This window comes from Gobio gobio (genome assembly GCF_949357685.1).
Source record: "Gobio gobio genome assembly, chromosome: 2".
NCBI classification, from domain to species: domain Eukaryota; kingdom Metazoa; phylum Chordata; class Actinopteri; order Cypriniformes; family Gobionidae; genus Gobio; species Gobio gobio.
The window spans coordinates 16,054,248-16,081,266 of record NC_137098.1 but is presented as its reverse complement, the minus strand read 5'-3'; the positions used below and the strand labels follow the sequence as shown (position 1 = coordinate 16,081,266).

Sequence of the window (27,019 nt, the reverse complement as noted above, 5' to 3'; positions counted from 1 at the left end):
GGATTTTGATTTGATTCTGGTAAGATTTTTAAAAATTTAGAAGGATGCAATGCTATTCCCAATTTGATCTGATTGCAAATAATGATTTGATTCTGTATTTTTAAGTGCACACATAGAATTATGTAAATTATCTCATAATGTGTCTTTGTTAAGAAAAAGACAAATTACTATTGATTGTTTATTTCACCAAGCAACTTGAACGTAAACACATTAAAAACATGTAGATTCAACCCGGTCTCACTCCCAACTCAAGGACCCTTCGGCATTTTGCAATGCACAGGGTACCCCTTTAGCGTTGATTTATTTTTTATTTACACTCTACCAAACCCCATCCCTAAACCTACCCATTTGTGTGTTATAGATATAAAACACAGGATATAACAGGCAGATCCGACTGCAGGCACAATTTATTCAAAAAGTACAAATATTCCAAGTGTTCCGAGGCCAAACGATTGATTTGTGTGAAGAAAATCCCCAAAAGCGATCTGCATCTCCATCCGCCGAAGATCATGCACACATTCAATAATTGCCGCCTGAAGAAACATTATGTCAGCTTTGATAGTGAAATTGCATTGGCTCTCGTATGTCTCGTGACCAATTGCGTCAACTGAAATCAATGGACTTCCCTGCGTGTCAGAAAATGACGCTAAAGGGGTACCCTGTACGTTAAAAAGTGACGCTGAGGGGTCCTGACCAAATGTCAATATGTGACGAGTTGGAGTGAGACCGTGTAGGTAGATTCAGGCTACTTGGAATATAACAAACAGTTTAGTCTGCCAATAAAATGTTGTTGAGCTGAGCACACCTAAAAACATTCCAAATATTCAATAAAAAAATATATATATATAACTAAAATGTAAAAAATATATATATATTTAGTTATTCCCATGAGTTTTCTTGGAAAGTTAAAAATTAAAATAAAAAAATATATATTTTTTAATATTTATAATCCTATTTTTTCAGGTTTTCCATGACCGTGGGAACTGATTTTAATGTTTATTTATTTAAAAATATTGACAAATACTTTAATGAATCAAGATTCATTCTTTCTTTCTTTTTCTTTTTTTTTTTATCGATTCTTGACCGAAATGATTCACTATAAGAATATTTGAAAAAATCCATGATTCAAGATGGATTTGTAATATATGAATCACTCACCTCTGGCTTACTTAGAAACAGTATTAAAAACATTATCAACTTCCAGAATAGCACAATAGATTTCAGCACCTGAAGCGTGGCATGATCTGCTGCTGATGTGTATGCGGGATCCTGCCTCCCACACAGAGGGCAACTGATGGATCAGCTGTAGCTCTCTGTATTTGGAAAGTGACTGTAGTGTTTTTAGAAGGGTTTTTAACCTCTTAGATCCCTCTCCCACTCTCTCTCTCTTTCCTTCCTGTATGTTCGCTGTTCCTCCCACTTCATCTTTTCCCTTCTTCCCCTCATAAAATCACTTACTCTCTCACTCCCTCTATTCCCTACATTTTCTCTTATCATATTCATCTTAATTTCTCTTCTGTCTTAAATGCTGTATACTGTATACTGATAAATAATTATTTACAGAAATGTTCTGTCTTACAGTATCATCTCTTTTCTGCTCACTTTCAGGCAATGATAAAAATGTTTCAAGCTGTAGAAATTAGTAGAATACCGCAGTATATACATTTGCAAATTGAAAAAAAAACACGCTTTCTGCGATATTTCCAGTGTTTACTTCTTTTTTTTCTCTCTTTTTGCCATGTTATGAATCATTCTACAGTCGTGGGAAAGCAGTGCTGGGTAGTAAATCATTACATGTAATCTGGATTATGTAATCAGATTTCCCTTTTTTCTTTTAAAATCAGATTTCAAAAATTTAGCATTTATTACATTATATTACATTTTAAAATACTCTTTGTTATTGATTCCATGTTATTCTCACAATGGCAGTAAATTATTGATTCTGATTATTGGCAGTAAATAATTAATTGAATCTCCCTACTACTACTTTTTTATCTTGTAAATTTTCCTTTCTATAAAAGTCTACTGTTTATATACATTGAGAAGGTCTTTCAGGTTTGTGGAATTGTACACACAGACCAGCCACTGAGACCCACACAGCATTTGATCACTAGATTTACAGAAATCATTTCACTTTTAAGCAACATTGCATATAGAATCAGCTCCTGATGAACACATTAATTATTATTTGAATTATCTCTCAGTGAGTCATTTAACCATGTATTACTGTCTTTAGAAGGCTTTAGTCTTTCAAACACAATACAATGTACAAATTCACGTCAGATTAACCTCTTTGACTTAATATATCTACTTAAAGTACCCCTTGAGATTTTAAGTTAATAAGTTAGGTCAGTAATAATAATAATAAAAAAAAGTTATTAGTTAATTGTCACACAACAATGCAGGTAAACAAATAAATATTTTTAGTATGTTTTATTTTGATTGTTTATATTTATTTATATTTTATGTTATAACATGGTTTTTCTGAATACTCGATTCTGATTCCTGGTTCCAAGTCAGTTTAATAACCGCTAAACATATAAACGCTTTTAGTAATAAAATAGCTTCGCTACTGAATTGCTACATTATATTTCTCAGCAACGAGGGGGTAGCGTCGCTATTCTGAAGTATTTCACAGCTTTGTTGTTAATAGAGAGAGACGAACAGACGCAAGTACGCATCTCATCTCTCTCTTTCTCATCTCTCTCTGTCTTTCTCTCTCTCACGCTCGATAATTATTTAAAATAAATGCTATAAATCAGTCATTCAAATAAATTGAATCTCACACTACTTTATCTCTGTGTCTAATTCAAAGTGAGCAGAATGTTTGATCTAACGAGCTGTAACTAACGAAAATAAGCATCAATTTTAACTTTCCGGTCAAATACTGCGCTGTAAACATCAATAACAGCTTTAAGTTGTCTGGCAAATAACCATGGTATAAGCAGGATAATCTACGGTTAGCTGTACATTAATTGATTTTAGGTAAGGAGGTACAAGATTATCCTATTCAAATCAATGTGATAAACGAGTTAGGTCAAAAGTAATCTAAAAGTAGTCTGATTATATTACCTTAAATGTGTAATGTAATTACGTTACTAACTACAATTTTTGTCATGTAATTTGGAATCAGTAACCGACTACAATTTTCATCTACCAAGTAGTGTGGGAGAGTGACATCCTAACAGTGCTGATTGGCTAATGCCACCACAAGAACGTAAACAGTCATCGGTAGTGACTATAGAGACTAAATCTGCCTACTATAACATGTGATTTCATAAGTTGCTTGTAAATTGTTTCTTTTGTTAGAATACATGGCTACTTTCGCATGGCCATCAATATAGGAACATTTGTTTGTGTTTTTGTTTGTGTGTGTGTGTGTGTGTGTGTGTGTGTGTGTGTGTGCGTGTGTGTGTGTGATTCACAAACTCACGTAACATATTTAATTCATATATTCATATAATTCATATATTTAATTAAAAATAATGCATCATTACTACACACATATATCAATATATAATTTTGAAGTTTATTTTAAGCAAAAGTAACTATTTTGTTATATAAAGTTACCATAATATTTTGGTAATTTCACTGCCCACTCCTACTTATTGATTGTTTGATTCTTCCTCTCTGCCTAGTTTGAGCCTGATCAGGGGACTGAGGAGCGGCCATCGGTCAGTGATGTGACCATGAGATCTGCCTGCATGGAAAGTGCTGAAAGAAACTCCAGAGCTCTGAGCCTCCATAACTCCATCACTAAGAGTAAGTGTTTCTTAATGATACCACAAAACATTATGCGGTAAATTTATTATTTTTCAATTAATTGTGTAGTTAATGTTATAAGTTTAGACCACTGTTGCTACAGCAGGCCATTATTTGCAGTGGGATATTAAATAAGCCCTCAAATAGGCACTTCCTCAATGACTCTGTGGTTTCAAAACGTATAAAGCTTTATTTTAGCTTCATTGCTAATCTATAAGTGCAGTTTCCACAAGTACAGATGGGATCTTTAGATATATATTACCGAGTGTTTTAACTCCGTAATTAATAGAAAAACAGCAGGAGCCCTTTGTTTACTAAAGGCTGGAATGTGTACAAATCGAAATTGATTTAGACATCAAACTCTTGATTACAGAGAAAAACTTCTGTTACGACTGTAACCATGGTTCCCTGAGAAGGGAATGAAACGCTGCATCTGACGTAGATGCTGTGGGAATGCCTCTGATTGCGATGATTGCATCATGATGAAGCACATGTGAAATTAGTCCAATGGCATGGTGGGACGTCAGCCAAAAGCATGTGAAGTCACTACCAGGAAGCTCAATAAAGTAAAAAGAATGTCAGCTTCTGATTGGCTGAAGCAAGTCGATCACAGGCATGCAGGGAGTATGGCAATGCGATGCAGCGTCTCAGCCCCTTCTCAGGAAACCAGGGTTACAGTTGTAACCTGAGACATTCCCTTTGAGGGAACTCAACACTGCGTCTGACGTAGATGGTATGGGAATTTTTATACCCACTACGCCATACTGACATGTGCCTGTCCTAGTGTGAATCATGGTGAGCACAAATCTAGGACAAAAGCACCTAGGACCCCGGAGTGGAGTCCAAGTCTAGGTTGTAAAACCTCACAAATGTGTCTGTGGAAAGGGCCAGCCTGCCACATCACATACTTCTTGAAGTGATACCCCTGACAATAAGGCTTTTAAAGCCGCCATACTCCTCGTAGAGTTTGCTCTGACAGCCATAGGTGAAGGCCGACAGCATGCCTCATAAGCAAGAGAAATAGCCTCGACTATCCACTTGCTCATAGTCTGCTTGGTTGCTGGTGAACCTTTCCTAGGCAACCCAAAACAGACTCAAAACTGATCCGACTTCCTCCACAGGGCAGCTCTGTTGACAAAAGCGACCAGTGCTCTTACTGGACACAATAGATTCAGCTTCTCCTGGTCTGAAGTCTGGAATGGAGGAGGACAAGAGGCTTGCAAAACTATAGATCATGCAACCTTGGTCGGAACCTTAGGCACGTAACCCGGTCTACAAAAAGGCTTTAATCATGCCGGGAGCTAATTCTAAGCGTGAAGAGGGAAAAGACAGAGCCTGAAGATATCCTACTCTCTTAAGAGACGTGATAGCCAGTAAGAAAATAGACTTAAGAGTCAGAAATTTCTCTGCAACAGACTCAATAGGCTCGAAGGGTGCTGTGGACAGACGTTCTAGTGCCACAGCAAAATGCCAACCTTTGCATGGCTTGCAGGCCACCATGTACATCTTCAAAGTTGAGGGGGATAGCCCTGCAGAATATCGGTCGATCCCCCTCATGGGCCAAACCCACAATTCCTATACTCGTTGGGGTGATCAATCGTGCCCCCTGCTTGAGACAGAAGATCCCTCCTGACGAGAATCTCACATGGAGAGCCGTCCAGGAGAGACATCAGGTCCAAACTCTGGCCCCAGCGCCATCGCTAGAGGGGAGAAAAGTGATGGCGATTCTCGGGGGCCCCGGATACCCTAGCTACGGCCCTGATGGAGGCAGAAAGGTGTGTGACGTGACTGATGACATCATCAACACAGAGACTAAGAGACATTATTAAATGTCTTTTTTTTTTGTTAATGCATTGAAAATTGTCACATCACGTGCCTCTATAATACAATAATATTATATATTTAGCTATATAATATATTGAGGGGTTTCATCTGTTGGGGTTTTGCTCTGTACATTAGCTCAGCTTCCTTTTTGTTCTTTTGTCTTGGGTACAGGGTGGTTCGATGCCTCCTCTTCCTCTGGGAGGTTTCATTTTCCCCTACTCCTGCATAAGCCCTTCTCCTGTAAACACTGCCTTTTTAAAAAAATAAGCTGATCTACGACCAGCCTCCCATCCATAAGCAAATTCGGCAAGCTTTAAAAGATACGAATCAAGGCATGAATTGCATTGACATTTTAAAATGAGTGTAAAAGCTTTGGACAGATGGGGGCCAGGCTAGGGCTGGTTGGGATAAGGGGTATTATACGGCCTTAAATCAAGACGCTGTCTTTGGGCCATCTGTTCAGTGCTGCCCCTTGTTAGTTGAGCGGTTACATCTCTGCAGGCTCTCTTTTAAAATGCATATGGGTGTGCATGCATGCACATTATTTAAACCTTTTTAAACCAATCCCCAAAATGTCAGTAGGAACCTTTCACTTTGAACAATTTTGGGAAAGGCTGCAATTAGAAGTCATTTGCAAATGATTTGAAACTAAACCTAACTGCAGCTACTACTATGGAAAAAAAAAACATATTATATAGTTATATTATGTTAAATTCACATTTGTGTTAAAAGTTTAATTTATAGTATTAGACTTTGGAAAACAGTCTCCATTTTTGGTGGCTTGTTGCAGGATGAAGCTGTCTCCAGAAAACTCTCAATTTTTACTGTACCCTCAAAGTTTCAATAGAAATTACATTAAATAATATTTTAGTTTACCAAAAATGCTTGTCAGTTCATTCAGCAGTACACATTAACTATATTTCAAATACTATATATGTAATTATGAATTTACATATATATATATATATATGTAGGCTACTTAAGTCCTAATTAAGTGGGTCAAAAAGTGTTGATAAGTGTTGACCAAAGTTTTCCAAACAGTTTCTTTTTGAGACTAAAAACACTTTTAGTAGACTCCAGCAAAAAGTCAAAACTAAATATTTTCCACAACGCTCTTTTTACAATATATTTTTGCTGATTTCAGTTCTCTCAGAGACAACAGATTCATCTGAGGAGGAGTGGCAGTCGATTGCTGATCTGGCCAGTGCCTGTCGGAACATTCTGGAAGCTTTGTCTCGAGAAGGTGAGAAATGACCATTTTCGGTGGATGAGCATGTGAAAGTCTGTTTAGTCTGTTCACTGAAGAATGCTGGTCTGGTAACTTTGACGGAATATTACTCCTGTTGGGTTTCAGATCGGAAGTCAGGAGATGGAACTGAAGAGACCCAGCCAGGTCAGACAGAAACCAAGTTTAAAGACTTCAAGGACAGGTGAGAATGACTATGCCGTGCATTCTTTTGAAATTCGATTATACTCACAACATAATGAGAGACACAACTCACAGAGAACTATAAATTGACCTGCCAAAAACATTTACAATATGCACTACAGTTCAAAAGTTTAAGGTCAGTAAGGTTTTAAGGAAATAATACTTTCATTAAACAAGGATGCATTAAATCGATCAAAAGTGTTTATTCAAATAAATGCTGTTCTTTTGAACATTCAATCCATCAAAGAATCTTGGAAGAAAAATGTATCACGGTTCCCACAAAAATATGAATCAGCACTGTTTTCAACATTGATAATGATAGAAATGTTTCTTGAGCAGTAAATTAACATATTAGAATGATTTCTGAAGGATCATGTGACACTGAAGACTGGAGTAATGATTCTGAAAATTCTGCTTTGACATCACAGGAATAAATTACATTTTACACTATATTCTCATAGGGAAATCGTGATAATAAATTGCAATAATATATTTCACAATAATACAGTTCCCTTTCGTTCAGTCACTACGACGTACGTTAGTGACTAACGAATGGGGGTTTCGCCTAGAAGCCTATTACCTTCGAGGTATTTAACAGCGCCCAATGGCAGTGCCAATGCCATGGGCATGCGGAATTTGCATGCGTAACTCCGCCCCACCTCGTGGGTATATAAGGAAGTACGCTGGCAACATCGCATTATGTTTCTGCTTTGGAGCCAAGAGTATCTCTTCACTCCTTCAAGCCTGCTAACTGAGTCTTTGTCAGCCTTCGAGACGAACAGCTTTCCAGAGGCGTTGGTGTCTACGGCGTGTTCCAGTGATCGCATACTGCCTGCCTGCTAATCTGCGCAGTGGTCCGTCTGACAGCTGGCGTGTGGTCCCTGGGCGCTTCGGCGTCTCTGCGAAGCTTCCTCTCATAAAAGAGCCTACACGTGGCATGTCCTTTTCAGGATGTCTTGCCCGTGTATTTCTGGGTGTGGCCGGTTGCTGAGTCCTTCCGATGGGCACAATCTCTGCTTGGTATGCTTGGGCGTTCAGCATGCTCAAGCAGCGTTTGTGGATGAGTCATGTTCCCACTGCGGGAACATGACCATCGCGGTGCTGCGATCAAGACTCAAGGATCTTCGTAATGAAGTGAGAGTCCCCTCTACCACACCCCGATCTACCGTTCCCCCTGTGGGCGGTACTTCGGCTGGTGGTCAGGGTGATCTGAGGGTGACCGTGTGGAACAAAGCTCCGATGCTCATGCCTCGGGCCACACCCCCCTCTAGCGTTCCGCAACCCGTGAGCGTTCAGACGGAGATCGCGGGGCCTGCTCCGGCACCCTCGCGCATCTCGTTTGGCGCTCCTGAGGATGATGCGATGTCGGTCACTGCATCACAAGGTGGGCTCGAGTCCTCTGAGGATGATGACTCGGCTGTGCTGCCGCCTTCGGGCGCGCCAGCATTGCCTGAGTCGGACCCAGAGCTGACAGCCATGTTGTCTCGGGCAGCCGCGAGTCTAGGGATAGAGTGGAACCCTCCGCCCTGTCCCGAACGCTCGCGGCTCTATGATTGGTTTTTGGGGACCCGCGCTGACACACGTCAGTCCCCGCCCCCAATACCTTTCTTTCCCGAGCTGCATGAGGAGGTTGCGCGGTCCTTGAAGTCCCCGCTGTCTTCCCGTGACCGTTCGGCAACCACCTGCGCCTTCTCCACCCTTGATGGGGCCGCGGCCAATGGGTACACTGGGGTCCCCCCAGTTGAACATTCTGTTGCGATGCAACTGTGTCCGCAGAGCGCTTCAACATGGCGTGGCGACCCTAAGCACCCCTCCAAAGCCTGTCGATTCACATCAACCTTGGTGGCGAAATCGCACAGAACTGCGGGGCAGGCTGCTGCCTCTTTGCATGCCATGGCGATCCTCCAGGTCTACCAGGCCAGGATCCTCAAGGACATGCACGAGGGTGGAGTTGATCCGGGGCTCGTGGACGAGCTGCGTGCCGCCACCGACCTCGCCCTCCGGGCGACGAAGGTGACCGCACGCTCCCTGGGTCACGTGATGTCCACAAATGTGGTCCAGGAGCGACACCTGTGGCTAAACCTGGCCGATATGCGGGACAGCGAGCGAACACATTTCCTCGATGCCCCCATATCCCAGGCTGGCCTCTTCGGCGGCGCGGTTGAAAACTTCGCCCAACAGTTTTCAACCACCCAGAAGCAGACTGAGGCTATTAAACATAAACTGCCCCGGCGGCCAGCTGCTCCCTCCTCCCAGCCATCGGCACAGTCGCCTCAGCCTGCTCGCCGCCGAGGACCCCCTCCTAAGCCTCCCGCCCGGTCCAAGCAGCAGCCATCACCCGGGCCGGGTCGCGGAGGAAGCCGTAGGAAGGCGTCCCAGTCCCCTCAGGTCGCCCAGCTCTCCGCTAAACGCCAGGCCAAGCGGCGCTCCTGAGACGGACAGCTCAGGGATGGAAAAATTCTTTCCAGGAGATGGTAGCAGGACCACTCCTTCCCCCGGTGGAGGGCCGGGGGAGAATCCTTTGTTCAGCTGCTGGCCCCCGGGTCAGCAGCACCCTAATTTGGTCAAAGAAAGAATTAACACTCCCATCCCTTAGCCCCCAGAGATCGGTGATGACGGTGCGCGCCACCCACGGGTCCCGCCACTCGCATCCCTCTCTGTCGCCAGCCCCCTGGCAGAGCAGACCCCAGTGGAACGCGTGTCCTTCCCTGGTCTCCTCTGTCAGGACGCAGCCGTTAACCGTGCCCCCACACCGGGATGCCCAAAGGCCTGCCTTGTCCGGGCCGGTAACGCTGCATCGCTGCCCCACACCGGGTACGTCTGTAGTCCGAATGACCCCGCTGTCAGACCAGCTCTTTGTCTGTTATGGTGGAGAGCGGAAGGGAAGAGCTCTCTCAAACCAGAGGTTGTCTCACTGGATAGTGGACACCATTGTTTTGGCTTACCAGCAGCAAGTGCGACCATGTCCCCTTGGTGTGAGGGCACACTCCACTCGGAGTGTGGCCTCCTCTTGGGCTTTAGCGCATGGCGCCTCGCTAACAGACATCTGCAGAGCTGCAGGCTGGGCGACACCTAACACATTCGCCAGATTCTACAATCTCCGAGTGGAGCCAGTGTCCGACTATGTACTCACCCCCCCGAGGGGCCGGTAATGGGGCAGGCTCAGGTGTCTTCGCTTGGTCGCCATTCCTCTCCACGGACGGGATACGTGCGATATTTTCCTCAGGTGAGCTCCACGAGAGCCCTGAGCTCCTCCAGCACTGTCGACGCCGACATCAGTTTAGTCTGCCCTTTCGAGCCCAGACCCTCATGTCTGGCCAGGTGCCCCGTGTGCATGGTTCCCCTCCGGCGACCCCCACACGAGTATTTCCACCGTAAGCCTCCTCAGTGAGCAGGTATCTTTCCCTTGGCAAGCCCCTGCCACCCCTAGGGTTAAAAATCCACCTTCGGCTGGTACCCTAGAGTTTCCCATATGCAGCCCTCAGCGGGTCATATGTGTACTCTCTAAGTCCTCCCCACGGGTAGGCATCTTGGCATTCCCTCACTGGGATATGCTTCCCAGTGTACCTTGGTATTCCTGTGTTAAGTGGGAGTCCTACGGCCTTAAGTGGCGGGATCTCACACTTACGCAGGGCACTGGATGACAGCTGAGTGGCGCTGTTATATTGGAACCCCCATTCGTTAGTCACTAACGTACGTCGTAGTGACTGAACGAAAGGGAACGTCTCGGTTACGTATGTAACCCTCGTTCCCTGAGGAGGGAACGGAGACGTACATTCCTCTGCCACGTCAGCTGTGCTGCTGGAACACTGAGTTCAGATCTTGGCTCCGCAGCAGATACATAATGCGATGTTGACAGCGTTCTTCCTTATATACCCACGAGGTGGGGCGGAGTTACGCATGCAAATTTCGCATGCCCATGGCATTGGCACTGCCATTGGGCGCTGTTAAATACCTCGAAGGTAATAGGCTTCTAGGCGAAACCCCCATTCGTTAGTCACTAACGTACGTCTCCGTTCCCTCCTCAGGGAACGAGGGTTACATACGTAACCGAGACGTTTTTACTGCATTTCCTGTATACTGCTCTAATTGTTCACAATAATGGGTGAAGTGTGAAACACTGAAAACAAATAGTGACCTAAAAATGGTAACATCTAAATTAACTAGTTTTATTCAAGTCAATTATTATTCAACATCACTGAATTAACCTAAATTCATTAATTTATACCATACCATTATATATAATTGATTTGTCTTTAACAATGTGCTTTTAGGTTTTTTTTAAATATAAAAATAAAAGCTTTTTCGTGATTCATGACCCTTAATGCCTTAAAAAAAGATGTCTTTTGTTTCCTTTAAATGTGGTCCCTCTGAATCAGCATTCTGTCTTTGAAGTCTAAATGTTCTAACAGTGGCCGCATAAAGCACAGATAAACTATTGTTGCAAAATATATATATATATATATTTTGAACATATATATCATATGATATATCACACCATATATTTGCGTTTCTTCGTGTTTTTCTTTCTCTCCCTGCCTTCGCAGTGACTCGCCTGGTCACCTCGAGGAGAAAGTGTCCCAGTTAGAGGCCATGCTGAAGCGACTGCAGGACGACCTCCAAAAGGTACTTTGTCCTCTGTGGGTTTGTCACAGCACAGCTCTCTCTGTCGCAGCATACTTCCCACACTGTAACCCCGTTCAAATATCTCCCATTAAATACATCCACCCATCCTTGTCTGTATATCTGCCCTGTCCAGTCCTTGCCCTCTTCGCTACTTCAAAGAGCCACTGCTGCTTCACAGAGCCAATCAAACAGAGGGACTGTAGAGGTAGGGCGGGACAAGCAAAAGAAACCTGTCTTGTCATTGAGCAGGGTGAACAGAGGAGATGAGAAGATTGCTGGAGGGACAATGGGCAGCCATGCTCACTCTCAACACTAACCGACCAATGGCAGTGAAGGCAAGTAGAGCATGAGATTTTTACTTAATTAGTAACAAAAATCAACAACATGTATGACAGTTCTCACTTGATTAACAATAAAATGATGCGAAAGTTGAACTCACGGATGTGAAGGACATATGTGAAATAAAGTTGACAAGCAAAGCCAAAGCCCATGTCAATCAAAACACATATTTGTGCTTTGGAGAGCGCAGAATCAATGCTTGATTGAGTGATCGGCAAGAAAAAACACACATTCTTGGAGATGCAGGAGACCCAAACAGAGATAAATACTTCTGTACATGATTCATTCAGAATAATTCCCTGAACTGGTATAAATATTCAGACCTTGATTTACTAAGATCCAAAATAAAGGGTACTCATTTTACAAATTTAACAAAATCACATGAGGGGTTACACATTAATAACCACAGCATACACAGGTTGCTATCATACATGGTTTTGAAATTATATAAATAACGATTGCAACATTTTGGCATCTGGACATCTTCATTTGGCACAGCTCTAAAACAGGTGCGAAGGGATGCTAGTGGCTGGAAACATCTTACCGTATTATATGTAATATGTTGTTCCCTTTTGAGGGAACTCGCTGTGCATGTGCAACTTGACCAATCCTGATTGGTGCTATGTCGCGACGTAGCATGTGACGTTGTATACAGAAGCTTACAAAGGCAAGCCGGAATACAACAGCGTTAGTTTCTGTTCTTCAGCAAGCACTCTGTGTGTGAAACTGTCTGTCATATTTATTGTTGTTTGTCCTGATCTATATATTACGTTTATATATGGTGAAGGAGAGACAGTATAAGAAGTGTGTGCCTCCCTTCCCATGTTACATCCCGGGGGTGACACTCACAAACTTTGTGCTTATTGCCTGGGAGCGGAGCATGGGGCTCTCTAAAGTACCAACTAACGTGGCTGTTTCTGTAGTTTTGCAGGCCTTCTGTCCTCCACCTCATGTGTCGTGGATCCAAGAGAAGCTTAATTTGTTGTGCGCCGTTTGAGCTTTAGAGGCCTGTGCATAGGTCCTCTCGTTGGAGGAAGGCGGACAAGTAACTAGTGTGTTTTGGGTCACCTAGGAAGGATTCCCCGCTCTCAAAGCAGTCAATTAGCGAATGGATTGTCGAGGCAATCTCTTTGGCTTACGGGGCTCGCAGTCTGCCTTCACCTCTGCTAATCAGGGTGCATTCTACTAGAAATATGGCATCTTCTAAGGCTCTGCTTCCGGGGTTTTCCCTTCAGGAGGTCTGTGATGTGGCAGGCTGAGTTTCCCCAGACACGTTCATCAGATATTACAGTCTGGATCTTCCATCCACACACAGTTCACAAATACTCTCATCCTGAGTTGAGCCTGGACAGCTTCACACCAGGGCAGGCATTAGTCAGTGTGGCGCAGCGGTTATTTGTTCCCCATAGTGTCGTCTTTGACGCAGTGCAAGTTCTCTTGAAAGGGAACGTCTCTGGTTATAACTCTAACCCTTGTTTCCTGAGAAGGGAACGCGATACTGCGTCACTTTGCCGCACCTCCTGAATGCCTGAGAGCGGCTTGCTTCATCCTAGAAGAAGCTAACGCTGTTGCGTTCCGGCTTGCCTTTGGAAGCTTCTGTGTACACCATCACACGCTATGTCACAACATAGCACCAATTAGCATTGGTCTAGTTTCACATATACACTATATTGCCAAAAGTTTTGGGACGCCTGCCTTTACATGTATATGAATTTTAATGACATCCCATTCTTAATCCATAGGGTTAATATGGAGTTGGCCCACCCTTTTCAACTCTTCTGGGAAGGCTTTCCACAAGGTTTAGGAGTGTGTTTATGGGAATTTTTGACCATTCTTCTAGAAGCGCATTTATGAGGTCAGACACTGATGGTGGACGAGAAGGCCTGGCTCACAGTCTCCGCTCTAATTCATCCCAAAGGTGTTCTATCGGCTTGCAGGCCAGTCAAGTTCCTCCACACCAAATTTGCTCATCCAAGTCATTTTGGAACAGGAAGGGGCCATCCCCAAACTGTTCCCACAAATTTGGGAGCATTAAATTGTCCATAATGTCTTGGTATGCTGAAGCATTAAGATGTCCTTTCACTGGAAATAAGCGGCCAAGCCCAACCCCTGAAAAACAACCCCCACACCATAATCCCCCCCGCCACCAAACTTTATACTTGGCACAATGCAGTCAGGCAAGTACAGTTCTCCTGGCAACCGCCAAATCTAGACTCATCCATCGGATTGCCAGACAGAGAAGCGTGATTCGTCACTCCAGAGTCTCCCACTGGTCTAGAATCCAGTGGTGGCGTGCTTTACACCACTGCATCCAATGCTTTGCATTGCTCTAGGTGATGTAAGGCTTGGATGCAGCTGCTCGGCCATGGAAACCAATTCCATGAAGCTCTCTACGCACTGTTCTTGAGCTAATCTGAAGGCCACACAAAGTTTGGAGAAAAGTGCAGAAAGTTGGCGACATCTGTGCACTGTGCGCCTCAGCATGCCCTGACCCCGCTATGTGATTTTACGTGGCCTACCACTTCATGGCTGAGTTGCTGTTGTTCCCAATTGCTTCCACTTTGTTATAATTCCACTAACAGTTGACCCTGGAATATTTAGTAGTGAGAAAATTTCACGAATGGTCTTATTGCACAGGTGGCAACCTATCACAGTACCACGCTTGAATTCACAGAGCTCCAGAGAGTGACCCAATCTTTCACAAATGTTTGTAGAAGCGTCTGCATGCCTAGGTGCTTGATTTTATTCACCTTTGGCCATGGAAGTGATTGGAACACCTGAATTCAGTGAGGGGTGTCCCAATTCTTTTGGCAATATAGTGTACTTCAGACACTATCACACAGAGGCTTTGCCTATAGTGTAGTCTTCAACGCAGCGTCTCGTTCCCTTCTCAGAGAAGAAGGGTTACAGTTGTAACCTGATGAATCGTCAATTTAGCATTTTCACTAATTTAAATGTTTAAATACATTTAAGCGCATTAAAATGTGGTTGTGACTGCTGAAACTTTGCAGCATGTAGGTAGCCTTTAATTGTCCTGTTGTCAAGTTAAACCAAGTCCATTTTGGATTTGTATGTGGCATGTTTAAACATGTCTAATAGGAAATGGGCTGAAACCTTTCTTAGTAATGCAAGTAGTGATGTCGACACCCTACAGATTTAAATGGAAAAGGATATTCTGTAACACTTTACAATAAAATTCCATTTGTTAAACATTAGTTTACTATGTTAGTTAATATGAACTAGCACTAATAAATACTTCTAAAGCATTTATTAGTTTTAATTTCTAAACAAAAATCTAAAATGTTAATTTCAACATTTACTAATTAAAATCAAATGTTATGTCTGTTTATGTACTTGAGCTAACATGAACTAACAATAAACTGCTGTATTTTTTTCTTAACTAACATTAACAAAAATTAATAAATACTGTAACAAATGTATTGCTCATTGTTAGCTAATGTTAATCAATGCATTTATAATTTTGTAAAGCATTACGTGATTTTTTTTTTCTGTTTCCTTTTGCTTCTTTTTCTATTTTGCTTAACATCAACAACAACAAATCTGGGCAACGGAAATCTAATGAAATTAATATAATACAAATATAAGGATTAAAAAACTAGAGAATTATCTATTCATTAATAATAATTTGTATTATTGTGTTGCTTTAAATATGATCTTTCAAAAAAAATTCCTAGGTTCAAAACAAGATAAGTTCCATTGACATCGTTTTTGGCCGCAGAAAATAATTTTTGCCATAAATTTGCCAAAAACCACACATACTTTATTTTCATCATTATTGTATGCCTGCTTCATTTTCCCATTTATGGGAGCTAAATTTCTGTTGAGTGAAAACAATCTTTAAATAGCTACACGTGGCACTCAATAGGATAAACATAAACATAAATCTATACAAACATTGGATTTTGGAATTACTGCAGACCATTAACACAAAGACCACAACCGTATGAATGAAGTGCATGAGCTCATAATAAAGCTATAATATAGTATCATCATATATTATAATTAAGGCCCCTCATAGCTGATCCAGGGTCTCAGTTCTATTTTGTTTGATCCCATTATCCGCATAAGGTCAGGAAGGGAAAGAGAGGCTGAGCATGGTTGACTGCATAATGTCCCACAGTTATCCAGCACACTCATCTAGGTAAACCGTAGTCTACTAAACCCTTTGGTCACCTTGAGATTAGAAATGTGTGGCCTTGTAAAACATTATTATACATGCACAGATAACAATATATCATGAAGTACTACCATGATTAGAAATATCATTGCTATATCAGTGTTTTCATGCATGAATATCATTCAGGATATTTCGCACACATTGCTTTAAAATCCATGTATGTTTCTTTTCTTGCTTAACAAATGCTTCGTATAACTGATGCAGCCTGTTTGTGCATGTCTGATGCCACTTTTGGACTGTTTTTACAATCGAGAGCTAATCAGAACGCAGGCCCTGATTTACTAAGATAATGTAACAAATAAAAGCTACTCATTTACTTGTTCAGTATATCTACTGTGGAAAAATATGTACACCCCTCAGTTTAGTAGCTGGTATTGCATCCATTTGGCAGAAATAACTTGACATGTGTTATAATTGTCTATCAGTCTCTTACATTGACTATATTAATTAGCCCATTCATCCATGCAGAATTCATTTAACTGCATTTATTTATTACTTTTATTCAGCAAAAATGCATTGAATTAAACAAAAGTTACTGTAAAGATGTTATAATGTTTATAATGACTTCGTAATGTTCATATTTCAAATAAATGCTGTTCAAATAAATATTGGTTCTTTAGCTTTTTCTATTTTTTTAAGGCTTATGACCAAACCAGACCAGTTTACTGAGGTTTATATAAAGTGTGCCCTTCCAGTAAAATGTTCTACTAATTTGCACTTGATAAATGTAGGGGTGTACATACTTTTTTCCAAACAAGAAATAGGTGTACCAATCATTACCAAATATCCATTCCAAGTATTATTTGTTCATTTATTTTGCCATTTAATGCATTGCAATGGGTGAAATGCCAATCCAATATATAAAAAATGTTTGGGGTCAGTAAGATTCTTTTTTTTTAAAGAAATTAATACTTTTATTAAGCAATAATGCATTAAATTGATCAAAAGTGTCAGTAAAGACATTTATCCATGGGTGTCGGAACCCACCCACTTTTACCGTCTCTAATTCAGCGCATATCTGTTCACCTACACCTAACCGATAAACACTTTATTATTAAACACACGTTAGATGCTTTATTTCCACTTTTCGAATATTTTCTTCATTTTTTATTTTTTTTTATAAAAGCCTTTCCGATCTGATATGTGATGGGAAAAGTGAGTAGAGCGAGTTCGGCAAAAGGCGGATTCGAACCTCGAGTCAATTGGCGTCAACATTTTCTGCCATGTGCCTTATCCCTACATTATTGCCACTGTAAAAAAAAATGCCGTCTTCCCTAATTTTACCTTGCCCCACCAGACGTTTAGTAAACAAGGCAAGCTACTCCATGAGATTTTTCTGGGGGATTACCCACATTTTTTTTTTTTTTTTTGCTTCCGATGCATTGCATTCCATGCAGTTATCTATTTCAAATAAATGCTGTACTTTTGAACTTTCTATACATCAAAGAATCCTGAATAAAATGTATCACGGTTTACATAAAGATATTAAGCAGCACAACTCTTTTCAACATAATAAAAAATCTTTCTTGCACAGCAAATATTAGAATGAATTCTGAAGGATCATGTGACAGTGAAGACTGGAATAAAATTCAGCTTTGCATCACAGGAATAAATTACATTTAAAAATATTATCAAATAGAAAACAGTTCTTTTACATTGAAATAATATTTCACAATATTAAAAAATCTTCCAAACTTCTTATTGCCAACTTTTAAAAGGTAATACCTCACATGCAAACCTTTAGTAAGTCAGGGCCTCAGTTTATGAAGCATGAGTCCTCATTTACCCACTCTGTTTTTTGTATTTGTGTTGCAGCTTGTAATAGTGTGTGGCATTTGCTGGTATATGTGTGTCATTGTCTTCATTGGTCACCGTGATTTTGCCAAGACATGTTCCTGGATCAACATCTTTTGTTGATCCTGGAACAACAATCCTGTCCAAAAGCATAGTTCTAAGTCTGTCTCTACCCCTAAACCTTACCCTATCCATAACTTATCTCTAAAATCAGATTGAAATGATAGGTGAATAAGAATGGTGTAGAAGCCCCTAACCCTTGTTGTAAGTCTAAACTCTCCCTAAACCTATCCCTTAAAATCTGAATTGTTGATTGGAATGCCGTTCAAGGATGTTGATCCAGGAACATGTTTTACTTGGTGAAATCACGTTCACCTGTCTTTCATCCGTCTCATACCACCAACATATTCAGATTTAGTAAACCCTTGTGTGGCGTGGATATGTCCTACCAATACAGAGTGAGAAAGCTTGAACCTGAAAGACATTATGTTTGCATGCTTCCCGCAGGAGAAAGAGGACAAGGCATTGCTGCAAGCAGAGGTGCAAAGTCTCAGGCAGAACAACCAGCGTTTGCAGGAAGAGTCCCAGAGTACCGTGGCGCGGCTCATTAAGGTCACCGAACTGCTCTGCAACGTCAACAAACCCTGCTAGCATTGAAGGCCAGACCATGGCAGCAAGCAAGATCAACAGACACATCTAAAGGCCAATGAAAATGTTAGCAAATCTAGCAAACGAAGCCCTAAAAACTTCTCTTAAGTGACAAGAACATTGACAAGCCTTACTCGAAAAGTGCACAACTGATCGGCTAAAGTATTCGTACTCAAAATATACTTAGTATAATTAACAAGTCATCCACTTCTCTGTTGCACCCTAAAAAGTTTTCAGGGCTAGATCTACACATAGTCCCATCACTGTGACAGCTTGTTAACAATGATAGCCTTCGGTGCAAGAACCAGTCTCATAGGAAACTTTCAAACTATTTTGGAAGCATGCCCTTACCATCGGCTGATGTTGACAAGCAGTTCGAATACATCTGACTATCCAAAAGTAATTATTTGCAACCCTCGGACCTGACTTTAGAAGACATTTAGTGACATGTTCAAACTCATATTATACTTTAAGTATTTCTTCCCGACCTAGTGAACCGGATGGTCATTAACAAACTATCGTGTCCATATACCTAGCAATACATTCACCTTACTTGTGTTGAAATGGCTTCAGGAGTTGCAGACCATGTACTTCAGTGTATATACAGTTTCTTACTAGGAGAAAATTATTAAAATGTCAGTGTGATTGTAACCCTCTATTAACCATCACAGTGTCAGAAATAGGTAGAACCCGATCTAACCTTTTCTCTGTTGGCAATGAGTAAAAGGCTGGCTTCTCACTTATCTCTAGAGTGAATATGCTAACGTAACAAGAGCGATGCGAACTGATGATGAAAATCATAAAATACGTGCATATTGGAAAACACTTTTTTTGTTTGCGACTACCCTTGTGAAAAAGAAGTGCGCTTAATTGTATTGAATGTGCACTTGAAGTGTACTTCAATATTTAAAAGTACATTTTTAAAAACCTGTGCTTGCAGATAATACAATACAACTGAAATAAATGCCACTTAAGTGTACTTAAAGGAGTACACTTATGATTGTTTCTTAACACACTTAAGTGCACTTTTAAATCATTGTTTTGATATTTTGTCATGCTTCAAAGATATGTTGACTAACATGCTAAAGCACATGTAAAGTTGATCATCCTAACTGTAGCATGTTATTAATTAAGTTTAAAGTTAATATATTTTAAATTTAAAACGGCAACTTCATCATTACAACGCATGTTACGTTAAAGTATATTATACAGTAGTTTACTATAAATGCTTGTCGGTACATTCCACAGTACGCTTTAAACGTATTTCAAAGACAATAGAAATCATTGTGAAATTACGTATAAAGATGTACTTAAGTGGGTCAAAAAGCACTTAAAGTTCAGCTAATTGCATTTAATATAAATTCAAACTATGATACATTTTCATTTAATTATTTCACACTCAAGTATATTCTTTGAAATTATATTATTTCTGTCATAAGTACTCTTTATAAAAATATGCTTTTTAAAAGTGTACTTTTTCACAAGGGACGAGTCAAAATTGTGTTCTGTTTTAATCGACAGCATGTAATAGTTGTCAGTAGAGCTTAAGTTGAAGCTGGAATATTCCTTGTTTTAGCACAAATAATTTAAGGCAAATCATTCCTGCTTTGAATAGCCATTTTAGAATTTAGACTCACGGGACACTTTTTTAATTGATCAAGGGTATTTAATGACGCATACCAGAGGGAAAAAAAATTGCTCATTTCATGCCTTTTCACTGTAGTTGAGCTGTGATTTTAGCGATGGCACAAAGTGTCTGACATCTGAACTTTTACATTTGTGTGTGTGTGCGTGTTTTTTTATGTCTGATCCCACTGAATCTGAATGAGCCTTTCTAACACCTGCTTGATTTGAGAAGAAAACAGTTCTTAGTGTTAAGTTACGAAGGGAAGCAATGACTTAAAGTAATACATTTCTATTTATAAAGATTGCTGCCAATTCGATTGAAGTGTTTGTTGCTCACAAAGATTTAAGAGACAAGCCAGACCAGTTCTACTTTGTTCTCACACAAATTGCATAGAGTGCTTTACGCTGAATTGTGAGACAGCACATATTTATAAAATTGCTATTTTGTCTCTTTTATTTTCCATATTGCACCCAAATTTCACTCTTTACCTCACCTAAAGGTGCACTGAAATGTGACAAGAAGAAGAGCAAATTGCCTGGACTCTTGCCTGCACACACTCGTAAAACAAGCCGGACTAAATGAATCAAAATGTTAAATATCCATATGTCATACATGTCTTCTCCCCTTCAAATGTTGAGGTTTTTTATTTTAGAGTCACTGTGATAACCTGGTACCAGCAGATTCCGATGTATTACAATGAAATTATAAATCTATATCTTTATTCCTCTCTGTGAAGAAATGTAGAGCCAAAATAAGTGTTACTTCCCTCTGATGTGTGTGTCTATATCCAGATGGAGCTGGAGTTTGCTGATTAGTTGTTGCCATTAGTGGAGAATTTGTTGAGTTTGATGAATGCAGCGCGATTATTGTTCCAGACAGGAAGAACACTGATGCAGCTTTTATGCAATCAGTAATGCATTTTGTGGGGTTTACTTAGCAAAAGAGCAATGTAAAAGAACTATTTCCTGTTCATCTGTGTGCGACATAGTCTTTTAGATCGTAGGAGGCTGTGAAAGCACGTGAGTGCAACAAGCAATTTCTAAGCCACCTTCTGTATCTGTGTATGTATTTATAAAAATGTAATAACTTATTAATCTTGAAAATGTGGATGTTATTGCTAGATATGTATATTTGAACTGGAAGGGAAGAGATGCAAATTTGTGATCCAATGAATGTTTAATTTTATTTTATTTTAAATTATAATAGTATAAAGGCATGACATGATAGCAGGTCATATTTTGATTTTCTGGAATAATAACAACAACCATTTTCCGTAGTGGAAACTACTCTGAAATTACACTGGAAACAAACTCAAAGGGACAGTGCGAGTTACAACCGAGGCTGCTTAAAAAAAAAATTGTGTGACATTCCATCTTTTCATGTTTTTAATAATTTGATCATTATTTTTGTATTGTATTATAAATGTACTTTTTGTTCGATACTGATTTCCAGTTTCATTGTTATTAATGATTGGATCAGAACACTTTATCAGTGTAAAACAAATCAAAACAAATGCATTTAGACTAAATTACTCTCAGACACGTGTGACTTAAAATTCTTAGATGCATTTCAAAGGGACATGTTTTGTAAATGTAAAATTAATCCCTATCTTTTTTTTAATGGTATGGTATTTTATGGAGCCATAAATGCTTTTCATCGCTTACCGTTTGATTTATGTATCAATGATGCAATTCTGTTGTTTACAAAATGTCGTTCCTTTTGATTTAAATGTGATATTTGTATATGCACTGAAACATCTGTAAGGACTTTTAAAGTACAGCCTGCTCTCACTGGAACAAAGCCACAGTCACTCCAGGGAATGAAGCCATGCAAATCATGCAGATAAACTAGCGTGGTCTGCTGGAAATTTGTGAGTGGATTGTTGTAGTGCCAAATTTTGTATTGTTCCACTACCAACAACTGTGGTATTTACAGACTGTACAATTAAAAGACTCTTACAAACTATCCAAACCACTCCTAAGAATGTGCATTTTCCACTGTTAGCCAAACATTCCTTGATGTGTTGCTTTTTTATGTCATGTTGCTAGCCATGTCATGCCCATGGACAGATTTACAGATTAAGCTTAGTCCATATTAGTAGTTACTACACTGATGTCAATGACTGTTCTAAATTGCCAAACCTGCCAACAAATAGCATTATATCTACTAGTCCCATAAATAATCAGCTCCCGAAACAGAATCACTAGTTAGCAGGCACTTTTTTAAATAAGTATTGTCACATTAAAAGTGAAAAAATGTAGGTGTATGGCAAACCACAAACCCACACACTATGCACACTGGTCTGTGAAATCCGGAAAAAATTATGACTGGACCAACAGGAATGCCATCCAGTCAAAACATACTAAGAAACGGTATGGTGATCACTGGAGCTATACTGGTTTCTTTTAACTAATATGGATTGATCAAGCATTGTATATGTGAACCTGAGGGATCCTGGCAATAAAAACTGAACTTGTTTCTGTACAAGCTGGTGTCTGAAATTTCAAATCAAATATTATATCAAGTGTTGTCATTGTCAACTTGCTATATTTTTGTTTAACATCAACACATTCTTTTTACACTGAAGGATAAGTCCAAAATTTTTACTGTAGTAAATAAGAGCATGCCACTCTAAACCTTTTTTGGTCTATTTAAAAGTACACTTCAAAATGAACAAAATTTAAATCATCAATCCTCATTCCAAAACTTTTTCTTGTTGTTTAAACCTTGATTCACTATGGTACGCCTATTATAAGTGTTTATATTTTAGACCGGACGGGATGGTTTTTGCAGGAAATTAGTAAAAATGTCACTCACCCTTGCGTCATCTGTAAATAGAGAAAAGTTGCTCAGGCTGCTTTGATGCGGTGTGGGAGTGGCATAAGTTAGGTTGTCATAACGAACAAGAAAGTTTGACATGGAGCATGATAAATCTCGAACCTCCAGGAATTAAAAAAAAAAAAATTCACTTGGGAACTAAGGGATTTCAAATGTTTTAAAGGCGTGGTGGAGATGGCATTTCTATTACTCAACAGGTGAGTAAGCTATTTTATTGAACAGATAAATTGTCTTAGCTCTCTAACAGTGTTCATTGTAAAGCATTGTGAAGGGTTATTTGCCGTGCTGGAATTTTGCTACAGTAAACTCTTCAGCTAGTCATCTTGAGATCCTTTCCATCTAAACTGGTTATACAGTGCATCCAGAAAGTATTCGCAGCGCTTCACTTTTTCCACATTTTATGTTACAGCCTTATTCCAAAATGGATTCAATTCATCTTTTTTTTTCCCCCTCAATTCTACAAACAATACCCCATAATGACAAGGTGAAAGAAGTTTGTTTGAAATCTTTGCAAATGTATTAAAAAATAAAAAGTGCAAAAAATCACAAGTAAGTATTCACAGCCTTTGCTCAATACTTTGTTGAAGCACCTTTGGCACCAATTACAGCCTCAAGTACTTTTGAGTATGATGCTACAAGGGTTAGGGTTAGGGCTTGGCACACCTATTTTTGGGCAGTTTCTCCCATTCGTCTTTGCAGGACCCCTCAAGCTCCATCAGGTTGGATGGGGAGCGTCGGTGCCAGCCATTTTCAGATCTCTCCAGAGATGTTCAATCGGGTTCAAGTCTGGGCTCTGGCTGGGCCACTCAAGGACATTCACAGAGTTGTCCCGTAGCCACTCCTTTGTTATCTTGGCTGTGTGCTTAGGGTCGTTGTCCTGTTGGATAATGAAACTTCGCCCCTGAGGAGCAGGTTTTCATTAAGGATGTCTCTGTACATTGTTGCATTCATCTTTCCCTCGATCCTGACTAGTCTCCCAGTTCCTGCAGCTGAAAACATCCCCACAGCATGATGCTGCCACCACCTTCACTGAATGGTATTGGCCATGTGATGAGCGGTTCCTGGTTTCCTCCAGACATTAAATTTGCCATTCAGGCCAAAGAGTTCAATCTTTGTTTTATCAGACCAGAGAATTTTGTTTCTCAAACTCCAAAAAATAGCATCAAAATTTTAAAAAAATCTTTGGAAGATATCCATAGGCATGGATAACCATAGCAAAGTAAATTTCTTACTTAAGTTAATTTTTCATTTCTGTTTTTTTTGTGTTTATTTAAAATAAGACAAATCTGATATTATTTTAATCTCATATCTGTTATTTAACAGTTGATATAGTTATTTTAAGACACAAGCTGGGTTTAAATCCCAGTTGTGCAGATGGGGTGCATTGTAACATTGCGTTACAATTAGCCCCTATTAGAACTACGCTATTATATTCTATAATTGTATGAATTTTATTGAGAAACCATGAGAAAAAGGTGAATAAAGACTATGAGTCAATGTTCAGAAATGCTTAATTATATAACTGTTTTAACTATGCTGTATAGCTGTGTTTTGAGGTGTGTTTGTTGTTAAACTCAAAAATTTGTTTATTTTTCATTATTAAAAATCGTCTCCGGTTACGTATGTAACCTAGGTTCCCTGAGAACAGGGAATGAGACGCTGCGTCAGCTTGACGCTACGGGGAACGCCTCCAGCGTGACAGGTGTCTGAGTTACAATCGAATCACATCAGTCCTACTGACCGGCGACAGCCGATGATGTCATCAGGGTGCGACCAGGAAGTATACAAGGGCGCCTCTGCCAACATGACACCGCCCTTCGTCTTCAGGGACTGTCCGGCAGGCAAACCCTGAGGCATGGCAAAGCAACGCAGCATCTCGTTCCCTGTTCTCAGGGAACCTAGGTTACATACGTAACCGGAGACGTTCCCTTTCGAAAGGGAACTCGCGCTGCGTCAGCTTGACGCTACGGGGAACAAAATACCAACGCCGCCATGCAGAGGGGAGTGCATGCCCAAGTGGCAGTGACAACTGTCAGGACAAGCAAATTCAATTGAACTGCCTGAACCACCCCCCCTCTGGTCACAGAGGCTGTCAGTGACAGCATTCCCTTCGGTCATAGCCCAAGCTATAAGCCTGAGTAGGAAGCTTCGAACACTTAGAGAAGTTCTACCCAGGCCGCTCAAAGGCCTGGATCCAACCCACTCAAAGGAAGGGGGTTCCTTTAAGGGAATGTGGCTAGGGGGCCCTAGGGCGCCCCAGCCAGCCACTACCGCCACCAAGGAGGCCTAGCTTGGTGCCTTTTTTAATGGGCGCTTCAGCCGGGCCATCCCTGTCTGTTCGATATCAGAGCCTCTGGATACTCGCCTCCTGAAGAGGCATCCAGTCCCAGGGACTGCAGAATGGCAGTGGCCTCCTCGGACCGGATCTCAGAGACGGGAATCCCGGAGAGCAGCACTCAGCATAGCGCTTTCTACCCTTGCCAGCGAGGGGAGTAATCTGCTCAATCCTAGGATCTACTGAGCTATTATCAGATAGAAACACTCAGGAGGCCAGACTGGCCTAAAAACTGATCTAATTGGGAGGCCACCCTAGGGGCCTACGACCACCCGATCAGGCCCAGGCAGCTTCGGCTCACATATGACCGTTCCGAAAGGAGGGGAGCTTAAAGGGGGCTGCCCGGTAGGTAAACCAGGTTGCAGGCTGAAATCCCCTCCTTGGAGACCAAGTAGCAGAAGCGACACCAGTCGCGCTAGGGTGACCACTAGCTGTCAGCGTCATGCCAGTTAATAGTCTTTGTACTGAGAACCAAAGACCCATTAGGGAGGCCTAGTGAGGCCCAGTGTATACCAGAGAAGCCTGAGAAGTCATGCTCAGGAACTCGCTTAGAGGGAGGCCTGGTGAGGCCTACTACCTGATAGCAGTTGAAGCCGACTGTCAATGTAGCTGGAAAATGGAAACTTGTCTTCTCAGGGAGGCCTAGTGAAGGCCTACTACCTGAAGGTCAAGCTACACCAGCTAGCCGAGCATCCTAACTCAGGAACTCGCCCTCAAGGGAGGCCTAGTGATGCCTACTACCTGATAGCGGGCCTGCAGGAAGGCCCAGTGCGGCCCGTTACCTGCTAGCAACTCGTGCTAACTGTTTCTCAGGTGACTGGAGCCCAGGAACATGCCCTTAGGGAGGCCCGGCGAGGCCTACTACCTTACGACCAGTCTTCAGGGAGGCCTAGTGCGGCCTACTACCCAGCAACAGCCTAGCAGCTCCTGTGCTAGCTGACACGGCGACTGGCAAACAGGAGCCCTCCTTCAGGGAGGCCTGGTGAGGCCTACTACCTGCCAACAGTTCATCACAACCTGCCAAGCGACTGAGCCCAAGAATGCGTCCTCAAGGGAGGCCTGGTGAGGCCTGCTACCTCATGCCGAGTCTTCAGGGAGGCCTGGTGCGGCCTACCACCTCTCAACAGCTTAGCAGCCCATGCTAGCTGACACAGCGACTGGCGAATGGGAGCCTGCTTTCAGGAAGGCCTAATGGGGCCTACCACCTCACAGCAGGCCTGCAGGGATGGCTTCCTGATGACAGGGGTGAAAAACTGTGATGTTATAACCTTGGGCTGACAGTAGCTTCTCTGCTGGCTGACAAAAATTAACATCCAACTGCTAACTAGGGTTATAGTTGGGAAAAACTGCTACTTGAAAGCCGACATCGTTGGGGAGCAATATATACCGCAATACACAAGGGGCCGAACTTTGCAAAGGCCTACCAAGGCTGACTACCTATTTTCCAGGTTGCAGCTAGTAAATTGCCAACCTCCCCAAACGTCGGGACTCACTCCATAAGGAGGCCTAACTCTGAGGCCTACCACCTGACCTGGAGTCTACTGCCAAGACTGCCCCAGCTGTCTACTCACAGCCAGCTGGCCTAAAAATCATCCCAGC

General features: G+C 41.4%; 1 protein-coding gene across 4 annotated transcripts in view; it reads left to right on the top strand.

Moving 5' to 3' along the window:
* The window catches only part of sipa1 (signal-induced proliferation-associated 1), an 80,568-nt gene extending 57,842 nt beyond the window's left edge, over window positions 1-22,726 (top strand). For 2 of the 4 annotated variants that reach the window (XM_079809850.1, XM_079809849.1), the window contains exons 12-17: window positions 3,639-3,762; window positions 6,731-6,829; window positions 6,941-7,016; window positions 11,563-11,641; window positions 11,775-11,976; window positions 18,480-18,616. In XM_079809850.1, coding sequence (XP_079665976.1) covers window positions 3,639-3,762; window positions 6,731-6,829; window positions 6,941-7,016; window positions 11,563-11,641; window positions 11,775-11,957 — 561 coding nt within the window. In that variant the 3' untranslated portion in view covers window positions 11,958-11,976; window positions 18,480-18,616. Of the gene's footprint in view, window positions 1-3,638; window positions 3,763-6,730; window positions 6,830-6,940; window positions 7,017-11,562; window positions 11,642-11,774; window positions 11,977-18,479 lie in introns of all 4 variants that reach the window. The other 2 variants (XR_013815998.1, XM_079809851.1) reach the window with 2 other exon arrangements.
* Window positions 22,727-27,019: the final 4,293 nt, after the last annotated feature.